This window comes from Balaenoptera ricei, chromosome 3 (assembly GCF_028023285.1).
Source record: "Balaenoptera ricei isolate mBalRic1 chromosome 3, mBalRic1.hap2, whole genome shotgun sequence".
In the NCBI taxonomy this organism is placed as follows: Eukaryota; Metazoa; Chordata; class Mammalia; order Artiodactyla; family Balaenopteridae; genus Balaenoptera; species Balaenoptera ricei.
In genome coordinates this window covers 35,364,181-35,388,207 of record NC_082641.1, presented here as the reverse complement: position 1 = coordinate 35,388,207, position 24,027 = coordinate 35,364,181, and the positions used below count along the sequence as shown (strand labels likewise).

The 24,027-nt window shown below is 38.2% G+C and overlaps 1 protein-coding gene and 1 pseudogene across 5 annotated transcripts in view; one reads left to right on the top strand and one right to left on the bottom strand.

Annotated features, from left to right (window-relative positions):
- OXCT1 (3-oxoacid CoA-transferase 1) overlaps positions 1 to 24,027 on the top strand; it is a 157,674-nt gene that overhangs the window by 38,515 nt on the left and 95,132 nt on the right. For all 5 annotated transcript variants that reach the window (XM_059916307.1, XM_059916306.1, XM_059916308.1 and 2 more), the window contains exon 8: positions 23,460 to 23,567. In XM_059916307.1, the coding sequence (XP_059772290.1) occupies positions 23,460 to 23,567 (108 nt within the window). The remainder of the gene's footprint in view (positions 1 to 23,459; positions 23,568 to 24,027) is intronic.
- On the bottom strand, positions 2,829 to 6,717 carry LOC132362042 (peptidyl-prolyl cis-trans isomerase H-like; annotated as a pseudogene).

Here is a 24,027-nt window from a genome sequence, read left to right as displayed (position 1 = left end):
ATAGCCAGGACATGGAAGCAACCTAAGTGTCCATCGACAGATGAATGGATAAAGAAGATGTGGCACATATATACAATGGAATATTACTCAACCATAAAAAGAAATGAAATTGAGTTATTTGTAGTGAGGTGGATGGACCTAGAGTCTGTCATACAGAGTGAAGTAAGTTAGGAAGAGAAAAACAAATACTATATGCTAACGCATATATATGGAATCTAAAAAAAAAAAAAAGTTCTGATGAACCTAGGGGCAGGGCAGGAATAAAGACACAGACGTAGAGAATGGAATTGAGGACATGGGGAGGGGGAAGGGTAAGCTGGGACTAAGTGAGAGAGTGGCATGGACATATATACACTACCAAATGTAAAATAGATAGCTAGTGGGAAGCAGGCGCATAGCATAGGGAGATCAGCTTGGTGCTTTGTGAACACCTAGATGGGTGGGTTAGGGAGGTTGGGAGGGAGACACAAGAGGGAGGGGATATGGGGATATATGGATATGTATAGCTGATTCCCTTTGTTATACAGCAGCAACTAACACAACATTGTAAAGCAATTATACTCCAATAAGGATGTTAAAAAATAAAACAAAATAACAAAAGAAATAGAAAAAAAAAACAATCACATCTTTGCCTCCCACTGGCATTGTGACCCTGGACAAATAAGTACTTTAGAATCCCAGCTTCTTTATAGCATCTCCTGTCTATTTGCCTATTTCACGGGTCTATTTTGAGCGTCAGTGGGTTAGAGCATTTGGATGTGTTTTCTAAAGCTCTGAAGTGCTATGTTCTTACCTTGATCCCTCCTGCTGCTTTGATTAATGAACCTCAGATGACTGTTCTCACTGGCCCAGTGACAGTGACTACAGAACTACCCCGTGGGTTGCAGCTGGCAAGGCATACCCTCCCTATCCTTTCCCTGTCATCCAGAGTTCTTGAGATCTAGGGGAATTAAAATTCCATAATACCACCGATTTCTAAAATCTCAGGACATTATCAAAAAACTAATCTAGATTGTTTTTAAAATATATTGTTAGCTTTAATCAACAGTAAATTACCTAATATTTAAAGCTCATCAAAATCAACCTAAATATGTTGATCCCTTACATTAAGCACATGCAGTGATGACTTTTAAGGTGAGCATTATGGACCCCTTATAGAAAGGAAGGTTCTTATAAATCTGTCATTTCATTAGCTTATGAAATGACAGGTTTATAGGTTGCATACAGTCAGAAATTGATGACCACTCTCTGCTGTCATATTTTAAATGGAGGATTAGCCAACGACCTATTTATCTTTTTGTACTTTGGCGCAAAAGATTCAGATATTCTGGTTTGGGATGAAAACTAACCTTTGTTCCCTGATGAAACATGCTTGTACTGAATATCCACCTTGAATTCTTTTCATTGAAAGTAACATTTATTGTTTTAGGGGGCGTAAGAGAAATGAAATGAATAAAGAGGGCCTCAGATATTCATTGATGCTTCATGTTCAACTAAGTGCACACCACTACCTGCAAACAATCAGAGAGACTAAGGGTCAAGAAATAGGCCCTTATTTCTTTAGGATGCAGCATACTGTTACATATAAATAAATTAGTCTGCAGGTGTGTTTTCACTGCTTCCTTATGAAAGCTTTGCCTTATTGAATTTTCACAGACTCAGGAAAAAGTATGTTTTATTTAGTTTGTTTTTAGATAAAATGGTTTGAAACAAACAGTTGGTTAATTTGGGAGAAATAAGGAAAGATTAGAAACCAAGAATGACTTAATTGTTAGAAACTACAGTAGTCCCTCCTTATCTGGGGTTTCACTTTTCACAGCTTCAGTTACTTGTAGTCAACTGTGGTTCAAAAATATTAAATGGAAAATTCCAGAAATAAACAATTCATAGGTTTTAAATTGCATGTTGTTTGGAGTAGTGGATGAAATCTCACCCACTCCAGTTCTGTCCCGCCTGGGATCCCCAGCCGTCAACGTCTGCTCCTGACACCCAGCCATCAACATGGCTCGATGATCCAGGATGACATGGAGCAGATGATCTTCCTTCTGATACATCGTCAGAAAGTCAGTAGTAGCCTAACATTACGTCACAGTGCCTATATCATTCACCTCACTTCAGCTCGTCACGTAGGCATTTTATCATTTCACATGATCACAAGAAGAAGGGGGAGCACAGGATAATAACGTAATTTGAGAGAGAGCAAGACCACATTCACATAACTTCTATTATAGTATATTGTTAGAATTGTCCTATTTTATTGTTAGTGATTGTTGTTAATCTCTTATCGTGCCTATTTTTTTTTTTTTTTGGCTGCGATGAGTCTTCGTTGCCGCGCGCGGGCTTTCTCTAGTTGTGGCGAGTGGGGGCTACTCTTCGTTGCGGTGCGCGGGCTTCTCATTGCGGTGGCTTCTCTTGTTGTGGAGCACGGGCTCTAGGCGCACGGGCTTCAGTAGTTGCAGCACTTGGGCTTCAGTAGTTGCAGCACGCAGGCTGAGTAGTTGCAGCATGCGGACCCTAGAGCACGTAGGCTTCAGTAGTTGCGGCACGTGGGCTCAGTAGTTGCGGTGCGTGGGCTCTAGGGCACACAGGCTTCAGTAGTTGTGGCCCATGGGCTTAGTTGCTCCATGGCATGTGGGATCTTCCCGGACCAGGGACTGAACCTGTGTCCCCTGCATTGGCAGGCAGATTCTTAACCACTGCGTCACCAGGGAAGTCCCGTGCCTAATTTTTTTTTTTTTTTTTAAAAACGAACAACTTTATTTACAGTTGAAAACTTAAACATAAAATCTTGGCTTCTGAATCTGTGAGGTCTCTTGATCAAATGGGGCAGCAGCAGGCAGGGAAGCAAACACAGGGGCCAATCCAGATTATCTTACTCAAGAGTATCACCCCGAGCAAGGGAAGGCCTGATTCAGTCTTCCTCTGGACTACATCTCTCCACACTGTGAGATCACCACAGGCAGCTTGGGCTTATTGTTGGGGCCTGTGGAAACATTCTCAATCTTTCTCATCACCAGGAGTCCATCAGTGAGTTTTCCAAACACCACGTGCTTCCCATTAGCCAATCACACTTAGAGCAGGTGATGAAAAACTGACATCCATTTGTACTGGGACCACTGTTTGCCACGGAAAGCAGGCCTGGAGCTGAGTGTCTAAGCTTAAAGTTTTCATCTGGAAACAGCCCCCGGTAGATACTAGTGACTCCAGTACCATCTCCATTAACAAAATCTCCACCCTGAATCATGAAATCTTTTATGACCCTGTGGAAGCTGCTCCCTTTGTATCCTGTTGGAACCCCATCTTTTCTGAATTGTCCAGTGCAGAACTGCCTAAAATTCTCAGCCATCTTAGGCTCAACGTCTGCAAAGAGCTCCATCTTCATGCGGCCAACTTCCCTTGTGTTCTACCCAGTCCTTCCACAAGCCAGTGCCTAATTTTTTTTAAAAATATTTATTTATTTATTTTGGCTGCGCTGGGTCTTAGTTGTGGCGTGTGGTATCTTTTAGTTGCGGCCTGCGGACTGTTGGTTGTGGCATGCATGCAGGATCTAGTTCCCCGACCAGGGATCAAACCCAGGGCCCCTGCATTGGGAGTGTGGAGTCTTACCCACTGGACCACCAGGGGAGTCCCTATCGTGCCTAATTTAAAAGTTAAATTTTATCATAGGTTTGTATGTATAGGAAAAAACAGTATATATAGGGTTCGGTGCTATCCACAGTTTCAGGCATCCACTGGGGGTCTTGGAACGTATCCCGTGTGGATACGGAGGCACTCCTGTAATGATTTTCTCTTCTGTTCTTCATTCCGTGAAGAAACCAAGACCACGCGTGTCCAGGAGTATAGGTTGCCTTCTCTCCGATTTGGCTTCTGAAATTTAATGTTAATTTCTGTCACTGAATAACTAAGCCCACATTCAATTTCTTTGAAGAGAATTTTAAATCCAAATCCCATGGGAGAGAAGTTAAACAGGAATCTGAAGAACTTAGTATCTCTTCTGTGCTTGCTGTGAAAAGGAGCTGGGTTATTAATTTAAAGAAGCTATTTTAGTTTCCTTAATAATTACAGGAAAGGATACAAGTTTTGCCTTGTATTCTGAAAAAGTTCTTTTCAGTTTAGAATTTCTTTTTAAATTTTGGAAAAGGTTTGTTGGCACAGACAAAACTCAGGGAAGAAAAATTCATTATTACGAAACTCAGACAAATACAGGTTACCTACAAAAAGCTACAGGATTAAGGCTGTTGAGTTTGAAAGTTTTGGTATAATTTAAATTTCTCTCAATTTGAGGAATTTACGAAGCTCATTCATTTTGAGAATTGGCATCTCAGAAGTGGAATTAGACCCTTAGAAAGAAAGGAAGTATTAAATGGTATTTTAAAGCCAGTTCTATAAAATGTAGTTTAGCTGCTGTTTTATTTATAGATATTTTCCCCCAATGCTTTTGGCATTATGTTTGCACCCAAAAAGTTTTCACTTACTTTTCCTTTTTGTTGGTTCATATTTTTAAATGTACAAAGTAGCATTTTATATGTGGATTAATGAGGACTAGATTTTATAAGGAGAGAGCAAAATAGAATGGAAAACTTTTCTTCATAAAATTCATTCCCAGGAAATAGGAGGGGCAGTAAAATGGTCCAAATAGAATAGATACAGCTAGGATATGCCTACACAAAGTGGAGTAGACTCCATAATTGGAATGTTTTCAACTGTGGCAATAGCAGATAAAAGAGATACAGCCTAATGATGATAGAAGCAACAGAAACAACAGCAGCAGCAGCAAGTACTATTTATACCGTGAACTTATGTGCAAAGCACATAAGGTCATCTGTTATAATAACCCAGTGTGGTAGGTTTTATTATCCTTATTCTATAGAGGAAGGAAATGAGGATAAGGAGAGGCTTTATGATAAAGCTAATAAGGGAGAGTTAAGATCTAAAAACGTTTCTTTCTGCCTCCAAAGCCATGTTCTTAAGTATAAGTGAAGAATGATAGGTGTATTTTAAGGTACATTTTGTTTTATACTTTGTAGTGTTAACATTTAAAATATAATTTATTACCTCCTTAAGGGCAGGGGCTTAGACCTTTAGCTAATTGAATTTTTCAGCCAAGTATAGAGCTCCAGCACAATGTTAATACTTCCATAAACACAAAATTAAAAATCATTCAGAAATGTTAACCTCTTAAAACTTATAAAATCGGATAATCTCCTGAAAGCTGTGAAATGAGAGCCTTCACGATTGAGAAGGTAGAATGGTTTCCCCCCAGTTAAAAATGATGTAGATGATATTATACAGTAGTTTGAAACCAAGATAGAAATTTTAGGATTCTGTATAATAAATACTGCTAATGATTATCTACTTAAAAAATAGGAACTTCCAGTTTCTGTTCTGGCATCTAAGGAGCTTAGTAGTCACCTTCGCTGTTCTCGCAATAAGAAAGTGAACAAACTGAAAATCAACAGACAACAATTTGTTCACAATAATAATAGTATTAATGTATTTCATAATTATAGCTTATGGATGAATGAAATGAATGATAGCAATGTTTTAAGGGACAGGAGGGAGAGATAAGAGTACTCTGTCATAGGGTACTTGCACTACCCGTGAGGTGGTATAGCGTTATCTGAAAGAAACCTTGGATTAGTTGTAAATGTATATTGCCAACTCAAGCATAACCACTAAAAAGGGTGAAAAGAGGGGTATACAGTCAGCTGTATCCATGTGTTTCACATCAACACATTCAACCTGAATTTGCTGATGTGAAACTCATGGATGCAGAGGGCTGGTTGTAATGAACATTCTAGGAGAGGAGGAAAAATGGAATCATATGAAAAGCTTAGTTAAAACCAGAGAAGGAGGGACTTCCCTGATGGTCCAGCAGTTAAGACTCCATGCTCCCAATTCCGGGGGCCCTGGTTTGATCCCTGGTCAGGGAACTAGATCCCTCATGCCATAACTAAGAGCCTGTATGCCACAAGATCCCGCATGCTGCAATTAAAAAAATAAAAAGATCCCACATGCTGCAATTAAAAAAATAAAAAGATCCCGCATGCTGCAACTGAAGATCCCGCACGCGTCAGTGAAGATCCTGCGTGCCACAACTAAGACCTGGCGCAGCCAAATAAATAAATAAATATTAACAACAAAAAAAAACAGAAGGCAGAAAAAGATAAGACAAAAAAGAAACAAGGACAACAAATAGAAAATGTAACAACTATGGTAGATGTTAATCCAACTATATCAATAGTCACTTTAAATATTAATGGTCTAAGATACACCAGTTAAAAGAGACTCTCAGACGGGATTAAATGAGACCTAGCTATATGTTGTCTATAAGAAACCTGCTTTTATATATATTTTTTGCAGCTTTATAGATATATATGATTGACATATAGCATTGTATAAGTTTAAGGTGCACAACATGTTGACTTGATACACTTACATATTATGAAATGATTACCACTATAGTGTTAGCTAACATCTCCAGCCCCTCACATAATTACCATTTCCTTTTTGTGGTGAGAACATTTAAGATCTGCTATCATAGCAAAACTGACTTCAGAGCAAGGAAAATACCAGAGATAAAGAAAGACATTCCATGATGATAAAAGGACCAATTCTTGACAAAGACATAGGAATCCTTAAAGTGCATGCAGTGATTTTTTTTTTTTTTTTCACACTCACTATGACCTTCTGAGATACCAGCACCAGCTGCCCCATGCCGTCTTCACAGAAGTTTAGGTCCCAGCTCTGTGCAGCCCCTTTCCTAAGCATCGGTTCAACCACTTTCTTTTGCTGCTCTTGCAGTTACTATATCTGTGTCACCTCAGTGCTTCTTTTTTGCCTTTTTAGTTCTCTAATTCCGTATTTAAATTTCCTTTATTAAAATAACTGACAAAAAATAACTCAAAATGGACCATAGACTTAAATGTGAAATATAAAACTTCTAAAAGATAAGAGAAAATCCAGGTGAACTTGGTTGGGTTTGGCAATGCCTTTTTGAATACAACACCAAAAGCACAATCCATGGTCAAGACATCTGTACAGACACCTCACCAGAGACAATATACAGATGGCAAATAAGCAGATGAAAAAATGATCAACATCATATGCCTTTAGAGAATTTCAAATTAAAACAATTCGATAGCAATACACACCTATTAGAATGACTAAAATCCAAAACACTGACATCACCAAATGCTGGTGAGAATGTGGAGCAACAAGAACTCTCATTCATTTTTGGTGGAAATGTAAAGTGGTAGAGCTGCTTTCGAAGACAGTTTGGCACTTTCCAATAAAACTAAACATACTATTACCACATAATCCAGCAGTTGCACTCTTTGGTATTAACCAGCTCTCCTGGTTGGAACACTTGGAAGATTAATAAATTGCCTGTTTTTGTTTTCATATAGAATATATAGTGGACTTGTTCACACTCTGAATTTGAGCCATTGTTGAATTTGATATTTGATTTCTTGTATTTGTCCAAATATCCAAGAACTATTAGTCCTGTGTTCTGACTTTCACAAGGGAATAAAAGTTTCCTTCTTTCAAGAAGTTACTGCATGTGTGACCATGTATAGATAAAAACAATATTTCACTTAAATGTGGAAAACGGACAATTAGCTAGAAAGCCATTCTAACTGCACACTGGGTCAAGTTCATAGCTTATGAAATCTACAAATTACCACCTTCAGAGTTGCTTGGGAAGATAGTTAAAGACATGACTGTTAAGTTCACAAATGATAAGGATTGCTATGTGAGACAGTGATTATCTTAGATGATCCCACAATATAGTTACTGAGATAGAACTACCCTGAAATTAGAAGTTGTATATAGAGCAGTGGGTGCTAAATTTAATGATAAAGATAGTAATTGCTGTGGGATCCAGATGGTTGTTTGCATGGTTTGTGGCTCTAACCTCAAAGACGCCCTTTCTATTTCTTAGCCTTGTTTCTGTAAATATTTATATATGGTGGATTGTAAATGAAGGGTAAGACTGCAGGTATTTTACACTCTGTCTTGGCTCACAGGTCTAAGGACATTTGAGTGGGGATGGGCCAAAATGGGGTGTGGAGGCACATCTTCCATAGAACCAAGGGCCTTGAGGGAAGAAATGGAATGGATGTCTCTTGGTTTGATTTCCTTACTTCCTGTTTGTTACCTATATGTTTGCTTTTATAAAATTAGGATCATATTTTGTATTCTTTTTTCATTATGTAAAACATTAAGAATGTTTTTGGAGGTCACTAAATATTCCCCAAAAGAGGATATTTTAGTAGTTATACTCAAATTTATATTAACAACTCTATTGTTGTACTTTTATGTTGTTTTTCCCTCGCCCACTATTATTAATAATGCTATAGTGAATATCCTTGTTTCAGTGCATGTATGATGATTTGATGAAATTCCTAGAAGTGGATTTTTAGGGTGTGTACCTCAACATTTTATCAGCTTTTGGTAAATATTGCTGAATTGTTCTCTAGGAAGGTAATTTCCATTATAACCCCATAATGATATTTAAAAGTATCATTTTCAGCCATTCTTGACAATATGGATATTATACTTAATTTTTTTTTTGGATAATCTGCTAGGTGAAAAAAGCTGTCCTGTGGTTTTGATTTGCATATCTTTGATGACAAGGGAGTTGAATATTTATTGGTTGTTTGTATTTTTTGTGATTTTATGTGTTGTTATAAGTATTACTATCATTATTTGAATGGGAATGTCTAGTATTTCATTTCCAGGTGTTCTTAGGTGATGAGTTATATAAGAGTGAGAAAGAGAATGTGCAGGATTGTTGTTGACACGTGAGCTCTGGAGTTAGGCTTTTTGGATTTGAACCCAGCTTCCTGAGGGATCCCCCAGCTGCTGGTCCCCAGGGAAGAACTTGATTGGCTATAGCTAGTAGAATATATAAGGAGGAGCATCTTTTTTTTTTTTTTTTTTTAATTTATTTATTTATTTTTGGCTGTGCTGGGTCTTCGTTTCTGTGCGAGGGCTTTCTCTAGTTGCGGCGAGCGGGGGCCACTCTTCATCGCTGTGCACGGGCCTCTCACTATCGCGGCCTCTCTTGTTGCAGAGCACAGGCTCCAGACGCGCAGGCTCAGTAGCTGTGGCTCACGGGCCTAGTTGCTCCGCGGCATGTGGGATCTTCCCGGACCAGGGCTCGAACCCGTGTCCCCTGCATTGGCAGGCAGATTCTCAACCACTGCGCCACCAGGAAGCCCCAAGGAGGAGCATCTTAACTCTGAGTTACGGGAGTAAAGATGGATAGGGCTCTCAGAAAGAAAGTAACCATGGCTGGCAGCTTACCCCCGGAGCCCCTTCCTAAAATAAGGTGTGAGTCAAGTGCTCTGTTGATTCACTGCTTTCAGACAGCTCTCTAAAACTTACAGTCATGATTTCCCACAAAATCACCTCATTGCAAATGAGGACATAGATCCTGTTGAAAAAAGAGAAGGGAAGAAAGGGTAAGAGGGTATTTCTAACATAATCTAATGGTTTTGGAATCTTTACCTGTGATATTCTCTCTCAAAAGGTTATTGAATAATAAGGCACAGTATGCCTGACATAAATTGAGGAGATGCACTCTTATGAATTATCTTATTGGAAAAAAGGCCAAAAATTCCATTTATTAATTTTGCCTTCACCTTTATTTTAACTAACAATTTTTGACCTACTTATCAATTTATTCCATGTTGGTCTTAAGAATATAGCTTGTGATTTTAAAGTCACTCCTATTAAAATAGTAGTGGCTTTCCTCACTCCTTCCAGAGGCCTTGTCAAAAAATGTTATTTTTTCCACCTCAAATATAGATTTAGCCTACAAATACTGAAGTGATAATTAGGGCTTATGCAAGATTGTTTCATTTGAAAAATTAGCTGCTTTTTTTTTTTTTTAAAGATTTACTTTCCACATCTTTCTAGTTTGAGAGTATAGCTAAAAAAAGAAGGTATTTTAAAGTCATGGCTTACATAAATGATTTAAGTAAGAAGTGTGTGAGAGGAAAAATGAAAAACATTACTCATTGACCCCTTTTGTGTTACTGGTTTTATCTCTTTTAAATGCATTTTTGCATGCATCATTATTGTAGCTTGAGCATGTAGCATATGTCAGCCTCCTAAAATTAGAATATATTCAAATTTCTCAGTGGCCTTTTATCAGGCTCCTAGAAAAGCCAGGTGCACAACCAAAAATTAGTAAAAGTGAGAGAATGTAATTGCCAAGGTGTTGAAAATTTCTTTCTGGTGAGAAGCCACCGTAATCAAAAGAAACTGCCCTAGCAACATCAGTTAAGGTGGACTCTCATGTGAGATTTTTGAAGTATGAAGGAAATCACATTTCTTTTTTGTTTAGGTTAGATGTTGCCATGTCTGATAGCTCTTCCAAAATTAGGTTCCTCGTTCCATAAAGTAAACATTTCACACTTCTTTCTGCCATTCCTGTTCCTATGTACACGAAGTTCTTTCACAGGTACCATCTTCCACATGCCTCCATAGAACACATCCTTCCCTGACTCCAGGCCTTTGCCCTGGCCATTCTGGCTGGCTGGAATACCCTCCCCATCCTTCTTTCTGTGGCTCATTTACTGCCTTCTCACCTAAGCTTTTCCTCTGTTGTAGCATTTATTACTTCGTTATACTGTGGTTAGCTGTTCGCCTGTCTCCTCCAGTAGGACCGAGCAAGAACCTCGTGGGACCTTGCCCTATTCATCTCTGTATCCCCAGTACAGGCACACGATGCCTGGCACATAATAGGTGCTCACTGAATGATGTTTGAGTCACTTAGCCAGAAGGTTAAAATATAAGCGTCACTTTGCAGGCTTAGAAATGTTCTGCCCATTCTAGTTGATTGCCATTATCCTGCTGTAGTCTATAAGAAAGTAAAAAATGCCTTATGCTCAGTGGTTTTTCCTGACGGCTTTATAGTTGAGGTCTTTGTTGGGCCTTGCTTTGAGAGGCTTGATAATCTGCCACCAGGTGTTCTGTAATTCCCTTCCTTATTACAGTGACTAGGTTTCTCTGATTTCTCTGGGATCACTATCTCATGGTGTGCCTTTTAATGCTGGCTGGAATAGATAGTGTGTCTGATTCAATAGGCTTTTATTGCTCAGCTAAAGGAGAACAAGGCATATGGTAGTTAACTAGATTTGCAAAAGATGATAAATTAGTGGCAAATAAACTGGCCTTGTAAATGCAACAGGCTGGTTAGTCAGGAGAGAATTGGCATAGCATATACACAAGTGCAGAGGAGTACTGAAGGTATAATAAGTGGCATGGAATTAAAATCATGTGTTGCATTTAACAAAGTACACCCAGTAAAAGGGGATTGATCTAGGGCTCAATAATCCAGAATATAATTAGAAAGATACTGTAGGTTAATGTGTGTACTTTGAGGTCTTTGTTGTGGAACATCCAGCAACTGATGTAGACTTACAACATGTAAGGGCTAGAAAGAATATTAGACGTCACTTAAAGTTCAACTTTCACATTTTAGAGATGAAATGGCCTTAAATAAGTGGTTCGCATAAGAACACAGTACAAGAAGGTATTAGACCTAAAACCCAGAATCTACATCTTTTGACCCCAAATGCAGTTCTCTATATCATACTCTGTTATCTCATTTTTTAAGGATAGCAGAAGTCAGTGAAATACATGGCATTAGAATCATGTGGACAAAAATCCTTCTCTTACAAACTACTGACATCATAAATTACTCTCTTCTATCAATCACAGCCACTTCTCTTTAATGGGAGAAGGGAAATTCTGTCTAAAAGATAAGCATGCTTTTTTTTTTTTTAACATCTCTATTGGAGTATAATTGCTTTACAATGCTGTGTTAGTTTCTGCTTTATAACAAAGTGAATCAGCTATACATATACATATATCCCCATATCTCCTCCCTCTGCGTTCCCCTCCCACCCTCCCTATCCTACCGCTCTAGGTGGTCACAAAGCACCAAGCTGATCTCCCTGTGCTATGTGGTTGCTTCCCGTTAGCTATCTATTTTACATTTGGTAGTGTATATATGTCCATGCCACTCTCTCACTTCATCCCAGCTTACCCTTCCCCCTCCCCGTATCCTCAAGTCCATTCTCTACGTCTGCGTCTTTATTCCTGTCCTGCCTCTAGGTTCTTCAGAACCGTTTTTTTTAGATTCCATATATATGTGTTAGCATACGGTATTTGTTTTTCTCTTTCTGACTTACTTCACTCTGTATGACACACTCTAGTTCCATCCACCTCACTGCAAATAACTCAATTTCATTTCTTTTTATGGCTGGGTAATATTCCATTGTATATATGTGCCACATCTTTATCCATTCATCTGTCGATGGACACTTAGATTGCTTCCATGTCCTGGCTATTGTAAATAGGGCTGCAATGAATATTGTGGTACATGACTCTTTCTGAATTATGGTTTTCTCAGGGTATATGCCCAGTAGTGGGATTGCTGGGTCATATGGTAGTTCTATTTTTATTTTTTTAAGGGACCTCCATACTGTTCTCCATAGTGGCTGTATCAATTTACATTCCCACCAGCAGTGCAAGAGGGTTCCCTTTTCCCCACACCCTCTCCAGCATTTATTATTTGTAAACTTTTTGATGATGGCCATTCTGACTGGCGTGAGGTGATACCTCACTGTAGTTTTGATTTGCATTTCTCTAACGATTAGTGATGTTGAGCATCCTTTCATGTGTTTGTTGGCAATCTGTATATCTTCTTTGGAGAAATGTCTACTTAGGTCTTCTGCCCAGTTTTGGATCGGGTTGTTTGTTTTTTTGATATTGAGCTGCATAGCATGTTAGCTCAGTTGGTTAGAGCGTGGTCCTAATAATGCCAAGGTCACGGGTTCGATCCCCAGCATGCTTCTTTTAATTGTCATTCTTAACTTTTCGAATATGGCGTTGAGTTTTGGGGATGAGCTATGTACGCTCAGAAGACATTTTAGATTCGAGACCTCGATCAGCTTTATTCACTGTAGGTTTCAGGGATTGCTGTGAATGATAACTTCAGAGTTAGGACTGGTTTCCTAGTGATGACTAGAGGCTGAAATTCAATTTGTTGGAAAAAACTGAAAACTGAAGCCAAATCAGGCCTCTGTACTTGACACCAAATTAACTTTTGGAGACAGAGTTTTGGGTAAAGTAGAAATGAATAGCTTTATTGCTTTGCCAGGCAAAGGGGGCCACAGCAGGCTAATGTCCTCAAACCGTGTGTCCCCAGCTGGGGAGGTAGTGAGAAGTTGTGTAGTAATGGTTCAAAGAGGGCATGATCAGCTTGTGGACATTCTTCTGATTGGTTGGTGGTGAGGTAAGTGGGATTCAGCATTATCAACCTTCTGGTTCCAACCGGTCTGGGGTCTACAAGCTTGTGGGCAGCATATTGTTAATTTCTCCCCTCTAGTGGGGGTTTTAGTATCTGCAAAACAGCTCAAAAATATTGTTATGGATATCCCTTGATGGGGAACCGGGACCTTGCCCCAAGGCTGCATTATTGTCTCTCTTGACTGTTCCTCCCTTGTCTCTGCATCCCCTTCCTTCCCTAATTATCAACTGTTTGAACCTGCCTTTTGGAACGCAGGGAAGGTCCTGGAGGCTGAAACCTATTTCCTGTAATCAAGAAATGGGGAACACTGAAAGACTTTTGCGCCCAGGAGCCCCACAGGTCCTGCTCGGTATCAAAACAAGTGATGCCAGCCGTAAAACTGATTGTGTGTCTCTGTCAGTTGTCCTAAGGGAAGAGTCATTTGATCTTAATGCTAAAATCACAGTTGAGAATGTGATGAATATGCTTGAATGTCTTTAGGACTGACTTAAAGGTCTAGTTTTAGAAATTGAGCTACAGAGAGAGGAAAGAAAGTATTTTGTTTTGAAGTTTATTTATTTTTGCATCTTATGACTACTTTATTACACTAAATCAGGGAAAACAAACATGGCATTTTAATTTTCTTAATGAAATAAATAGGATTCAACTTTGCTTACTGCTTCCTAGAAATGAAAACATACTGAGAACATTTAGAAGATTAAATGACAAAGCTCTTATTCCAAGTGGCACAAGCTAAACGATTTTAAGTTTAGGAATTGAGCCATTCACAAACTGAATTCAGTCACAGCCCCTGTTGGGTTAAGCAGCGATTATCTGTGTTCTTGAAATGTTAGAGTTTAACCCAATTCTTCTTTGCAGTTTCTGTGTTAAGTACTGTGTTCTTGAATTATAAAAAGCTCCAAGGATGATTAACAGCCCCCAAGTGAAGGAAACAGTCTTAAAAAGTAACCTTTTAAAGTTTTAGTTGACATCTCTAATAGGCAGTTTTTCTGTGGCTGTAAAACCCAACACAAACTTTTTTTCTCTCCTTTTTTCTCCATAACTCTCTTCATTGAAAAATGTTCCTAGTTAATTCTATTAATTATATCATGTCTTGCTGTTTTTCTTGGAGTATGTGTTAATGGTGTAATTTTTTTCTTACTATTATAGATAAGGCTGGTGCTTTGAATGAATGCGTTAGAAGTATTTTAATTCCTTTGGGTAGATGTACTCATTTTAATTACTTCTTTGGATTTGCTACAGCCTTAATAAGATTTTCTTTTAGAAAAAGATAGGACAAATAAAATTGGATATTTATAATACTGCCTGCATGTTATTAAATCACATACTTAGTGAAGGTTGGCATTTTTTGGTTAAGTAAAAAGTGTGAAGGCAGAATGCCATCATGGACTAGACTGGATGTCGTATTAGTGTCAGTGGAGATGAAAGTAATACCATTAACTGCTTTTGAATTTGTTTAAAAACACTTCTTCCATTCTACATAAACTATTGGGATAGTCCATGAAGTGAGTAATACTTACTTTTTTTAAATCCATATGTCCTATTTTTCTGCTAGTCACAGTTTTAGTAAATTAGGTTATTTTAGGTAAAGCTTTTCTTCTAATGAGTTCAAACTGCTTCATCCATTTTCCTTCTCATCCCATGTTTTTAAATGAGACATTGTAGGGAGGAAGAACTGCTTTTGTTTTGTAATGAGGAACATGAGGTCTAAGGTGATTATCATCAACGAGGTTGGACAAGTGGAGAAAGGAAGAGTCTTTTGTTGTTCTCTGGGTATCTCTGTCACATTATAGTGTTATTGCTGGTGGTTAACTAAACCCTTTTATTTCCTAGAAAAAATTACTAGGCCAGGTATTATTTTACAATATTAACTTTGATCCGTGCTTAATTTCATTCACTTAATTGGCTCATTTTATTTTCCTAACCAGTAGAGGCCACTTTCTATCTTCATTGTTATCAACTATTCTTTCTGGCCTTGTGTCATTCTCCAATTTGATAAATGTACTGTTTAATTTTTATACATTTTGTTCCAGAGACCATGTAAAGTAGCTTATAAGACACAGAAAATATACAAGATAACATCAATTAAAAGTAGGGCTATACGAAGAAAGAAAAGCAATGGTGGGGCTTTAAAATGGAGCTAGGACTGGATGAAAAATTATACTGTAATGGCAAACACAAGATGTCAAATAAAAATTACTCTTTAGGGTCTTCCCTGGTGGCACAGTGGTTAAGAATCCGCCTGCCAATGCAGGGGACATGGGTTCGAGCCCTGGTCCGGGAAGATCCCACATGCCATGGAGCAGCTAAGCCCATGCGCCACAACTACTGAAGCCTGTGCACCTAGAGCCTGTGCTCCGCAACAAGAGAGGCCACCGCAGTGAGAGAAGCCCACACACCGCAATGAAGAGCAGCCCCCACTCTCCACAACTAGAGAAAGCCCACGCGCAGCAACAAAGACCCAACACAGCCAAAAAGAAATAAATAAAATAAATACATTTTAAAAAATTTACTCATTTATATAGTTTATAGTACATATAATTTTTTAATTTAATTTTTATTTTATATTGGAGTATAGTTGATTTACAATGTTGTGTTAGTTTCAGATGTATAGCAAAGTGATTCAGTTGTACGTATACATATATCCATTCTTTTTCAGATTCTTTTCCCGTGTAGGTAACTACAGAATACTGAGTAGAGTTCCCTGTGCTATACAGTAGGTTCTTGTTGGTTATCTATTTTATATATAGTAGTGTGTATATGTTAATCCCAAACTCCTAATTTACTCCTCCCTCCCACCATAGTACATATAATTTAAAGGAAACTAATGATTAAGTGAAGTACAACTATTCTTGCTATTAAAACTAGACAGAATTTTATCTTAGGCACTGTTTTAATTGCAAGAAAGAACTCTTTATAACTGTGGTATAAAGATGCAGGTTTTCTCTAAGAGTATACTCTTCTTGGAGCATTAAAAGAGTGGTTGGACTCCTAAATCATTGTTTTTTTACCCAAACTTTTGCTAAATACTTGGAGGTCATGAGCCTGAGATTGTCTTCTCTGACACAGATGGGAATATATCTGTTCAGAATTGCCTGTTGCACCCAGACCCTTGCCCCTTAACCATAATGAACTCAGGATGTGTTCCCTGTCTTCATTTAAGGCCTTGATAAAGACATTGAACAGGATAGGACCAAAGACATCAAAGCACTAGAACAGGGGTTCTTTTCTAATCTGGGGTCTCCCTGAGGCCGGAGGGTAGAAATGGGCAAATCCCCTGTAATCTTAAGAGGGACTTTATAGGTCAGGAAATATTTTTGTGTGAGCAGATATTGTAACTTTCATCAGATTCTTAAAGAAGTACATGGTTCCCCCAAAGTTAAAAACCACAGCATCAGAGACCTCCAAGACTTTGTCAAGCCATCAGGTACTTCTGTGGTTCTTCTGTTATCTACCTATGTGTACATCAGAATGGGCTTCCTGTTTTCTTCACTGTTGTATCTAGTAGGTGCTTAATTAATATTTGTTGATTTAAAGTGAATGAAACCAAGTCACATTTTCCCAGTATGTCTATAAAACTCTAACTTGAGGGAGTTGGTCAGGTGCTTTGTGAAATCTTACCCTGTGCTTTTCTCTTGGCCCACCAATGAGCTAGCTAGATCTGCAAGTTAATGAAGTTCATTTGGCAGGGTTTGGTGTGGGGAAAGACTTGTATTGGTGTCTAGCAGTATTCTTTTCTCTGCTTATGACCTTATAGACCATTTGTTCAGTAATCCTTTTTTGGGGGGGGAGGGGGGTTGGCTGCAGCATGTGGCATGTGGGACCTTAGTTCCCCAACCAGGGATCAAACCCGTGCCCCCTGCAGTGGAAGCGCAGAGTCTTAACCACTGGACCGCCAGGGAAGTCCCAATAATCCATTTTAAGACACTGTTGTGAATCAAGCCCCAGTTTGAAAAGGAGTATATTTGTGTATTTGCCTCTCTCCATCTACTGACATCTGTACCATTTTTTACTTGACTGTAATTCTGTGGCCATATTTTCAGGCTCTTTAAGAATCCTGGGATATAATTTTTGTGGGTACAGCCTAGAATTAATTTGGAGAATCTAGGTTTCTCTTCTTGGAATTCAGTTCTTCCTTAGCCATATTATTTTTGCCCTTTTCTTCTCCCTGATGGTGAAGTCAGGAGTAAAAGGGAATTGAACTGCTGTGCTTTATTCTGTCCTCTCTCTCTAGCAGTCATGATGACCATGTCTGAACTCCCCATCAGCAACAACAACAAAATCACCCCAGAAACCACTCTTTCATCACCTTTAGTATTTGGACAGGACTGATTTCATTACAATTTTGTACCCTTTGACCTACCTGTTAAAGTTTCACATGACGTCCATTTGTCCTAGGTCATGTGTGTCTCTCTTTTGTATGAGCTCTTTTTTTTAAAATTGAAGTATAGTTGATTTACAATGTTGTGCTAATTTCTGCTGTACAGCAAAGTGACTCAGTTATACACATTTATACATTCTTTTTTTATATTCTTTTCCATTATGGTTTATCCCAGGGGATTGGATATAGTTCCGTGTGCTTTACAGTAGGACCTTGTTGTAATAGTTTGCATCCAAACGTAATAGTTCGCATCTACTGTACTAACCCCAAACTCCCAGTCCATCCCTCTCCCTCTCCCCCTCCCTTGGCAACCAGAAGTCTGTTCTCTATGTCTGTGAGTCTGTTTCCGTTTTGTAGATAGCCCTTTTAAAATATGAGGAAACACATGGCTATCCATGTTATTATATTCTTTCTTTATGTACCATTCTCTCGTCGTCAAGATGATCCATTTTCATACTGTCAGAATGGGTTTTTTTAAAAAATTTATTTATTAATTATTTTTAGCTGTGTTGCATCTTCGTTTCTGTGCGAGGGCTTTCTCTAGTTGCGGCGAGCGGGGGCCACTCTTCATTGCGGAGAATGGGGGTTTTGAGAGCCTCACATCCCTCGTAAACCCATCTATCATTTAGCGTTTCTGACCACTTGATCCTGATCCTTATTTTTTTCTCTCAACTTTTCGAAATCTGCTTTCCTTCAAAGAACAGGATACATTTCTGTGTATGCCCAGGATTCAGTTCCTGGTCTATTACAAATTCCAGTTTTACGTTGTCACTTTCCCTCAGGGTTTCCATCATTTCTACTTCACCAAGCAGTTTATCCTTATTGGTTAGAAGTCCTGAATCATGATTTCTCTCACTGTTTCATTCTGAAAACTAGAACTTGTCAGAAGGCAATATAGAATTTATCAGCAGAATATGATGAACAGAAGATGTTCAAATAATTGGCATCTCCCATGATATCACCATCTTACATCACTATCTTGTTTCTGAGTTAGTTTTGTCATTTCTGTTAAAAATAAGCCATCTACATCTTTAGTTTGGTGAGCACTCTGATTATATGGCCATTAGTGTGATATTCTTTCTCCTTTTGAAGTCACTTTAAATATATTTTACCACATCTCATCATAGGTCAGTGGCTTCCCAGGCATGTGCATATTTTCTTGACATAGCTTGTTCTTTTGTCACCGGACATTGGAGAATGTCCATTAGCATGAGATCCAATCTACAAGGTTTCAAGGACTATGCAATTGTATTTACAATTGTTTATAAGGTTGCAAATTCATTAATAGCCACTAATCTTTTCAGTCTTTGTGCTTTTCTATAGAGACATCTAAGACCCTATGTATTTGACCCAGGCCTTTTTAGCTTTCATGCCATTTTCTCCTATATTTTTGTACTAGTCAAATTACCCCTTAGCATGAAGCTTAAGAAGACGTGCACCTTCTTGCTCCTTTGGATTTTTGGGGAGGGATGCCCTGCACGCTGACCCCCCCCCCCTTTTGCTCCACATTTCTTCTTTCTCTTCCCCATGTTTCTGGGTTAAATTAGTATCCAGAGCACGTCTGCATCTAGCTTGTAACTTTTTCGGTTATTGCTCATTGCTTCCCTCTTCCATTTTTCTAGTCTTCCAAGGCTTTTTTTGTTGTTGTTAGTTTGGGATTACCTAGTGTTATAAGATTCTAGCCATTATTGCTGTTGTTGTCTGCTTTTAAAATTTCTGGACAAAAGAAGAATATTCATCCTAAGGCTTTTCGAAGATTAAAATGACTCAGGAAAAAAATCTGCAGTGTGATTCCTCCCCTTCCTCGCACCACAGGCCTCACTTTGTATTACACAGCGAGGTTTGCAGGTGTGCAGCTTTTTCCACTAACAACCTTCAGGGCTGGGCCCACTTTTGTGGCTATACCCGACTGAGGTTGTCAGTAAAATAAAATAAAAAATAAGAAGGTTATTGCCTTGCTGCTCCTCTGTTACCTTACCTGAGATATAATGTTCGCCAAGTAAAAACAAAAACACTTGTCACCTGAGGATGAATTCTTATCCTTCTCCGAACTTTAAAATACAGCTTTTCAGAATTATAAAGTAGGAAGGGTGCAGGGTAGAGAAAGCAACCTTTTAAAACAAAGTTCAAATCAATAATAATTAACATTTCCTAGCCTCTATTTTCCTGCTAATAACCAAAGACAAGTACTAATTAGAGAAGCCTCAAGTGCCTGCATTTCTGGATGTACCAGATGGTGCTGCATAAGGACTATGCATCGTGCCAGGGAGAAGCCTGGGTTGCTCTTAGCTACCACCTCTCCTCCATCTTGACCTTGTCCGAGGACACTTAAACATGCCCAATGCTCTGCACTGAGGCTTTTTCTTTGTTCTTTACTCTCTATCTTACCCACTTCTGATTTCAGGAGGTACGTTTCTGCCATGCTTAGTGAGTGCTCTTGTGAGCTTTTATTTTTACTTCTTCCTTAACGAACTTGTTCTATTCATCTTTTTCTTTTCAGATTTCCTTTGACTCTCATGTTACTGCCTGATCTCACCAGATCCCCCCTCTCCCCCCACACATTGGTTCTTTCTCACTGTTCTTTCTCAAGATCACACAAAACCAGCACAGAAGCCTTCAATTCCTTCAGTGGCTAGCATTAAGATAGTTCTGCCTCTTCAGTTTTTTTTTTTTTTTTTTTTTGTAAAATCTTTTCACAGATTGTCTGAAAACATATGTTTTCTTCTTTTGGTTTGTACTTCAAATATTTTCTTCCTCTGCATTTAACTCTGCTAACCAGCTCTGAGAAAGCTTTGAGTTTTGTATAGAAATTTTCAATACTGTTGAGTGTTGATGTTGTGTTGACAAATGCTGCCCATGCATTTTGACAATATGAAAATCATTCATATTAGGATGACAAAGCCTGGAACTGATTATGTTTAACCAGATTCTTGCTTTTCATCAGAGTTGTTTTAGCAGGACACATTCTTCCACTCCATTTGTTGTGAAAGTCATGATGTAATTGCCCTTGGTAAAGAAACTTGGTCTTATTTCTTTGGTGGAACCAGAAGAAAATCGCGATTGGTTACCATCAACAGTTTTGGTTTAAGTGAAAAGGGTTACTTTCTTTTCTTCTCCGATATGTTTCTCGCTCCTGCTGAAGGGTAGATGCAGGGATACCTATTAGGAAGCTGATGCAATAATTCAAGCAAGAGACAGGAGGGCCTGAACTTTTGAAATAGCATTAGGTATGGAGAATAATTTATATTATCTTCAAAAATGTAAACAAAAAGTGTTTCCATAACTTATTTCATAATGTTGTAAGTGCTTTTAGAGTTTAGAAATCACAGTTTTTCTTAAGTCTCTATTTTCTTTTTAACATGTCCTTTTGGTACATGGCTAACTAAGCAATTTATCACATCCTCCACTTTTGTATTTCTTAGTTTTGGAAACTATCTACTTAATGTCTATTGCAGCTTTTAAAAAAAAAATTGTAGGTTTTTCACCTCTTGATTATAAAAGTAAAATTAAACAAAAATAACTTGGTACTGTCACCCAGGGATAAAAATGATTAACATTTCAGTGTTAATTTCCTATGTGTTTTTCCTCTGTTTTTGGTAGATATAGAAATAATTGAGCCAAAGAGCATATCTGTAAATATTTATATAGAATCTTGCATTTTTATGAAGCATTATATTATGAGATGTCATTAAATATTATGAGAGCCATAATACTGATTTATCATGTGGATGCACCATATATATTTTACCCTTATTCTACTGTTGATCCTTTAGGTTGTTTCCAACTCGTTGTTATTTTAACAAATGCCGTGGCCAATATTTTCATGAATAGTAATTCTTCACATATATCCTCAGGATAAATTTTTAAAGTCAAGAACTTCTTTGAAGGCTTGAATCGAATAAGTGTAAAGATGTGAATGAACCCTAATGGCTGAAATTTCCAACTAGTTGAAGAGGTAGAAGTAGTGCTTAGCTGCTCTGCATTTCCTGTGTCCACCTCCTGTTTACCTGGTCACCACCTTCGTTGCATTGGGCTAGAAAAGAATCAATATGCAGGAGGCCTACTAACCTGATGAATATGTAAAAAAGTGAAGGCTATGCTCTTGGTATATCAGAGCATAGAGAAGTTTGGAGGAGAAGATATGGAGTACAGTGATGGGGAGTCCCCTTGCCTTCTGACCTATTCTCATATGAGTATAGATGGACATTTCTACCCACTATTTCAACTTGGATGCCCACGTGTTTATTGACTCTTCCTTGGAGTTTCTGTTTTATTTTTGTTAAGATCCTTCTGTTTATCAGAGAAGATAGGTTTTATCCATTGCGTCCTATTCTTCTTCAGCTATTTAGAAGTAGTGCACAATAATGAAAATGACTCTTGTTAATCCCTGTTATTCTTTCGTTGTGGAGGGAGTGTGGTGTGGGCATACATGGTAGAAGAGCAGAAAGGAAGGGGGGTGCTTAACCTCAAAAACTTCTGGAGAGTTCAGTTACTAGTTTAAGGAGACAGTATAATACAACTCTCCTTGTGCAAGTCAGTTCATTTGCAGATAGTTCTTTGCTTTGGGTATGACGTCTATTAAGCTGAGCACTCTCAGTCTTCAAGACGATATTTTTCTTGGCACCAGAAAGATAATTTTGTTTTTAATTAAAAAAAAGTTTTTTAAATTAATTAATTAATTTATTTGGCTGCATTGGGTCTTAGTTGCAACACATGGGCTTCTCTCTAGTTGTGGCGTTCGGGTTCCAGAGAGCGTGGGCTCAGTAGTTGCGGCACGCGGGCTTACTTGCCCCATGGCATGTTGGGATCTTAGTTCCCCGACCAGAGATTGAACCTGCATCCCCTGCATTGGAAGGCAGATTCTTAACCACTGGACCACCAGGGAAGCCCCCAGAAATATAATTTTTTGATCTCAACAATGTTGACTGTAGTTTTTCTTGATCCTTGTTATTCTGAGGTTTTTTTTTTTTTTATGTTGCTGTAAAAAACTGATTTCTTTTCTCTTCTTTAAAAATGAATTCTAAAATAGCAGACTAACTTGGGGCATTCAGTATTGCTATAAAATTCCCCTTTGCTCTGTGAATAACTTTAGTTCTGATTTTTAGAATTTCCAGTCATTAGTTAATATTTCCTTTTTCAAATTTCCATATTGAAATTAATGATCAATCTTAAAGTAAAATTATTTCAGCAATTGCAGTTCTATCATGATCCTAGGAAGCTAATAACAGGAATAATTAAAAATGGTTACAAATAGCATTTGTATCTATATTTAAAAAGCAATTGACCAAGCAGATGTTGTTACAGATTTTTGTCTTTGATATGATAAACTTCCCATTAATTTTGAAAATCTGGGTTTAAGGGATGTGCTTTCAAATTTTGCATAGTTGAGTTGCAATTTGTGAAAGTTCAAGCAGCTGTACTGACAAACCATTTGACAAATTTGTAACTGAGGCTGTTTTAAGCAAAGTTTTGGAGCTTTATGTTCAGACACATGTATTTGAATTTCTTCTATTTTTGTGGATCTAGAAGTTTGTATGTTTGCATGTGTGTGTGTATTTATTCTTTCTCTGTTTCTGATTTATATGTATATTTGTGTGTGCATGTGTGTGTGTATGTGTATATGTATACTTACATTGTATATCCAGCCTAAGTTGGAGGTAAAGATGCATATACTTCATCTTTTTTTAATAAAAAATATTCAATTTAAGCTCTCACTATGTAATTAAAAATTTTTTTCTTTTTGCCTAGGTTGAAGAAATTGTGGATATTGGAACATTTGCCCCAGAAGACATTCATATTCCTAAGATTTATGTACATCGCCTTATAAAGGGAGAAAAATATGAGAAAAGAATTGAGGTAATTGACTTAGCTTGTCTGTCAGTATTTATGGATTTGACTGTCAGAGATGTGTCCCTGCGGCTATTCTAGATGATGAGGAATTAGAGCTGAACAGGAAGTCTTGCTCTGAATCTTAATAGGAGCTTCTCATGTGTCTTATCTTGAGGGGATATGACTGTCTATGTAATTGTCCAGTTCAACAGTTCCTTGTGTTTGCAGCATGTATATCACCAAATTACGTGCTTTTCTAGGCTTTTGTAACTGTCCTAATTTATGATGTATAGTTTTGGCTGGCTGTCCTACAGGGTAGAGGAGGATAATCAGGTCTTTGGTGGCTTTACCCCTGCTGGACTCTTAGTGTTTGAGTGTTCAGAACTGTCTATCTATCTTGAAGTCTTTGCATATTATAGAGTCCAGACAGAACATCATTTCCCATGAGTGTTGGGCTCTGGGCAGCTGGTGGGTATGAGATCGTGGC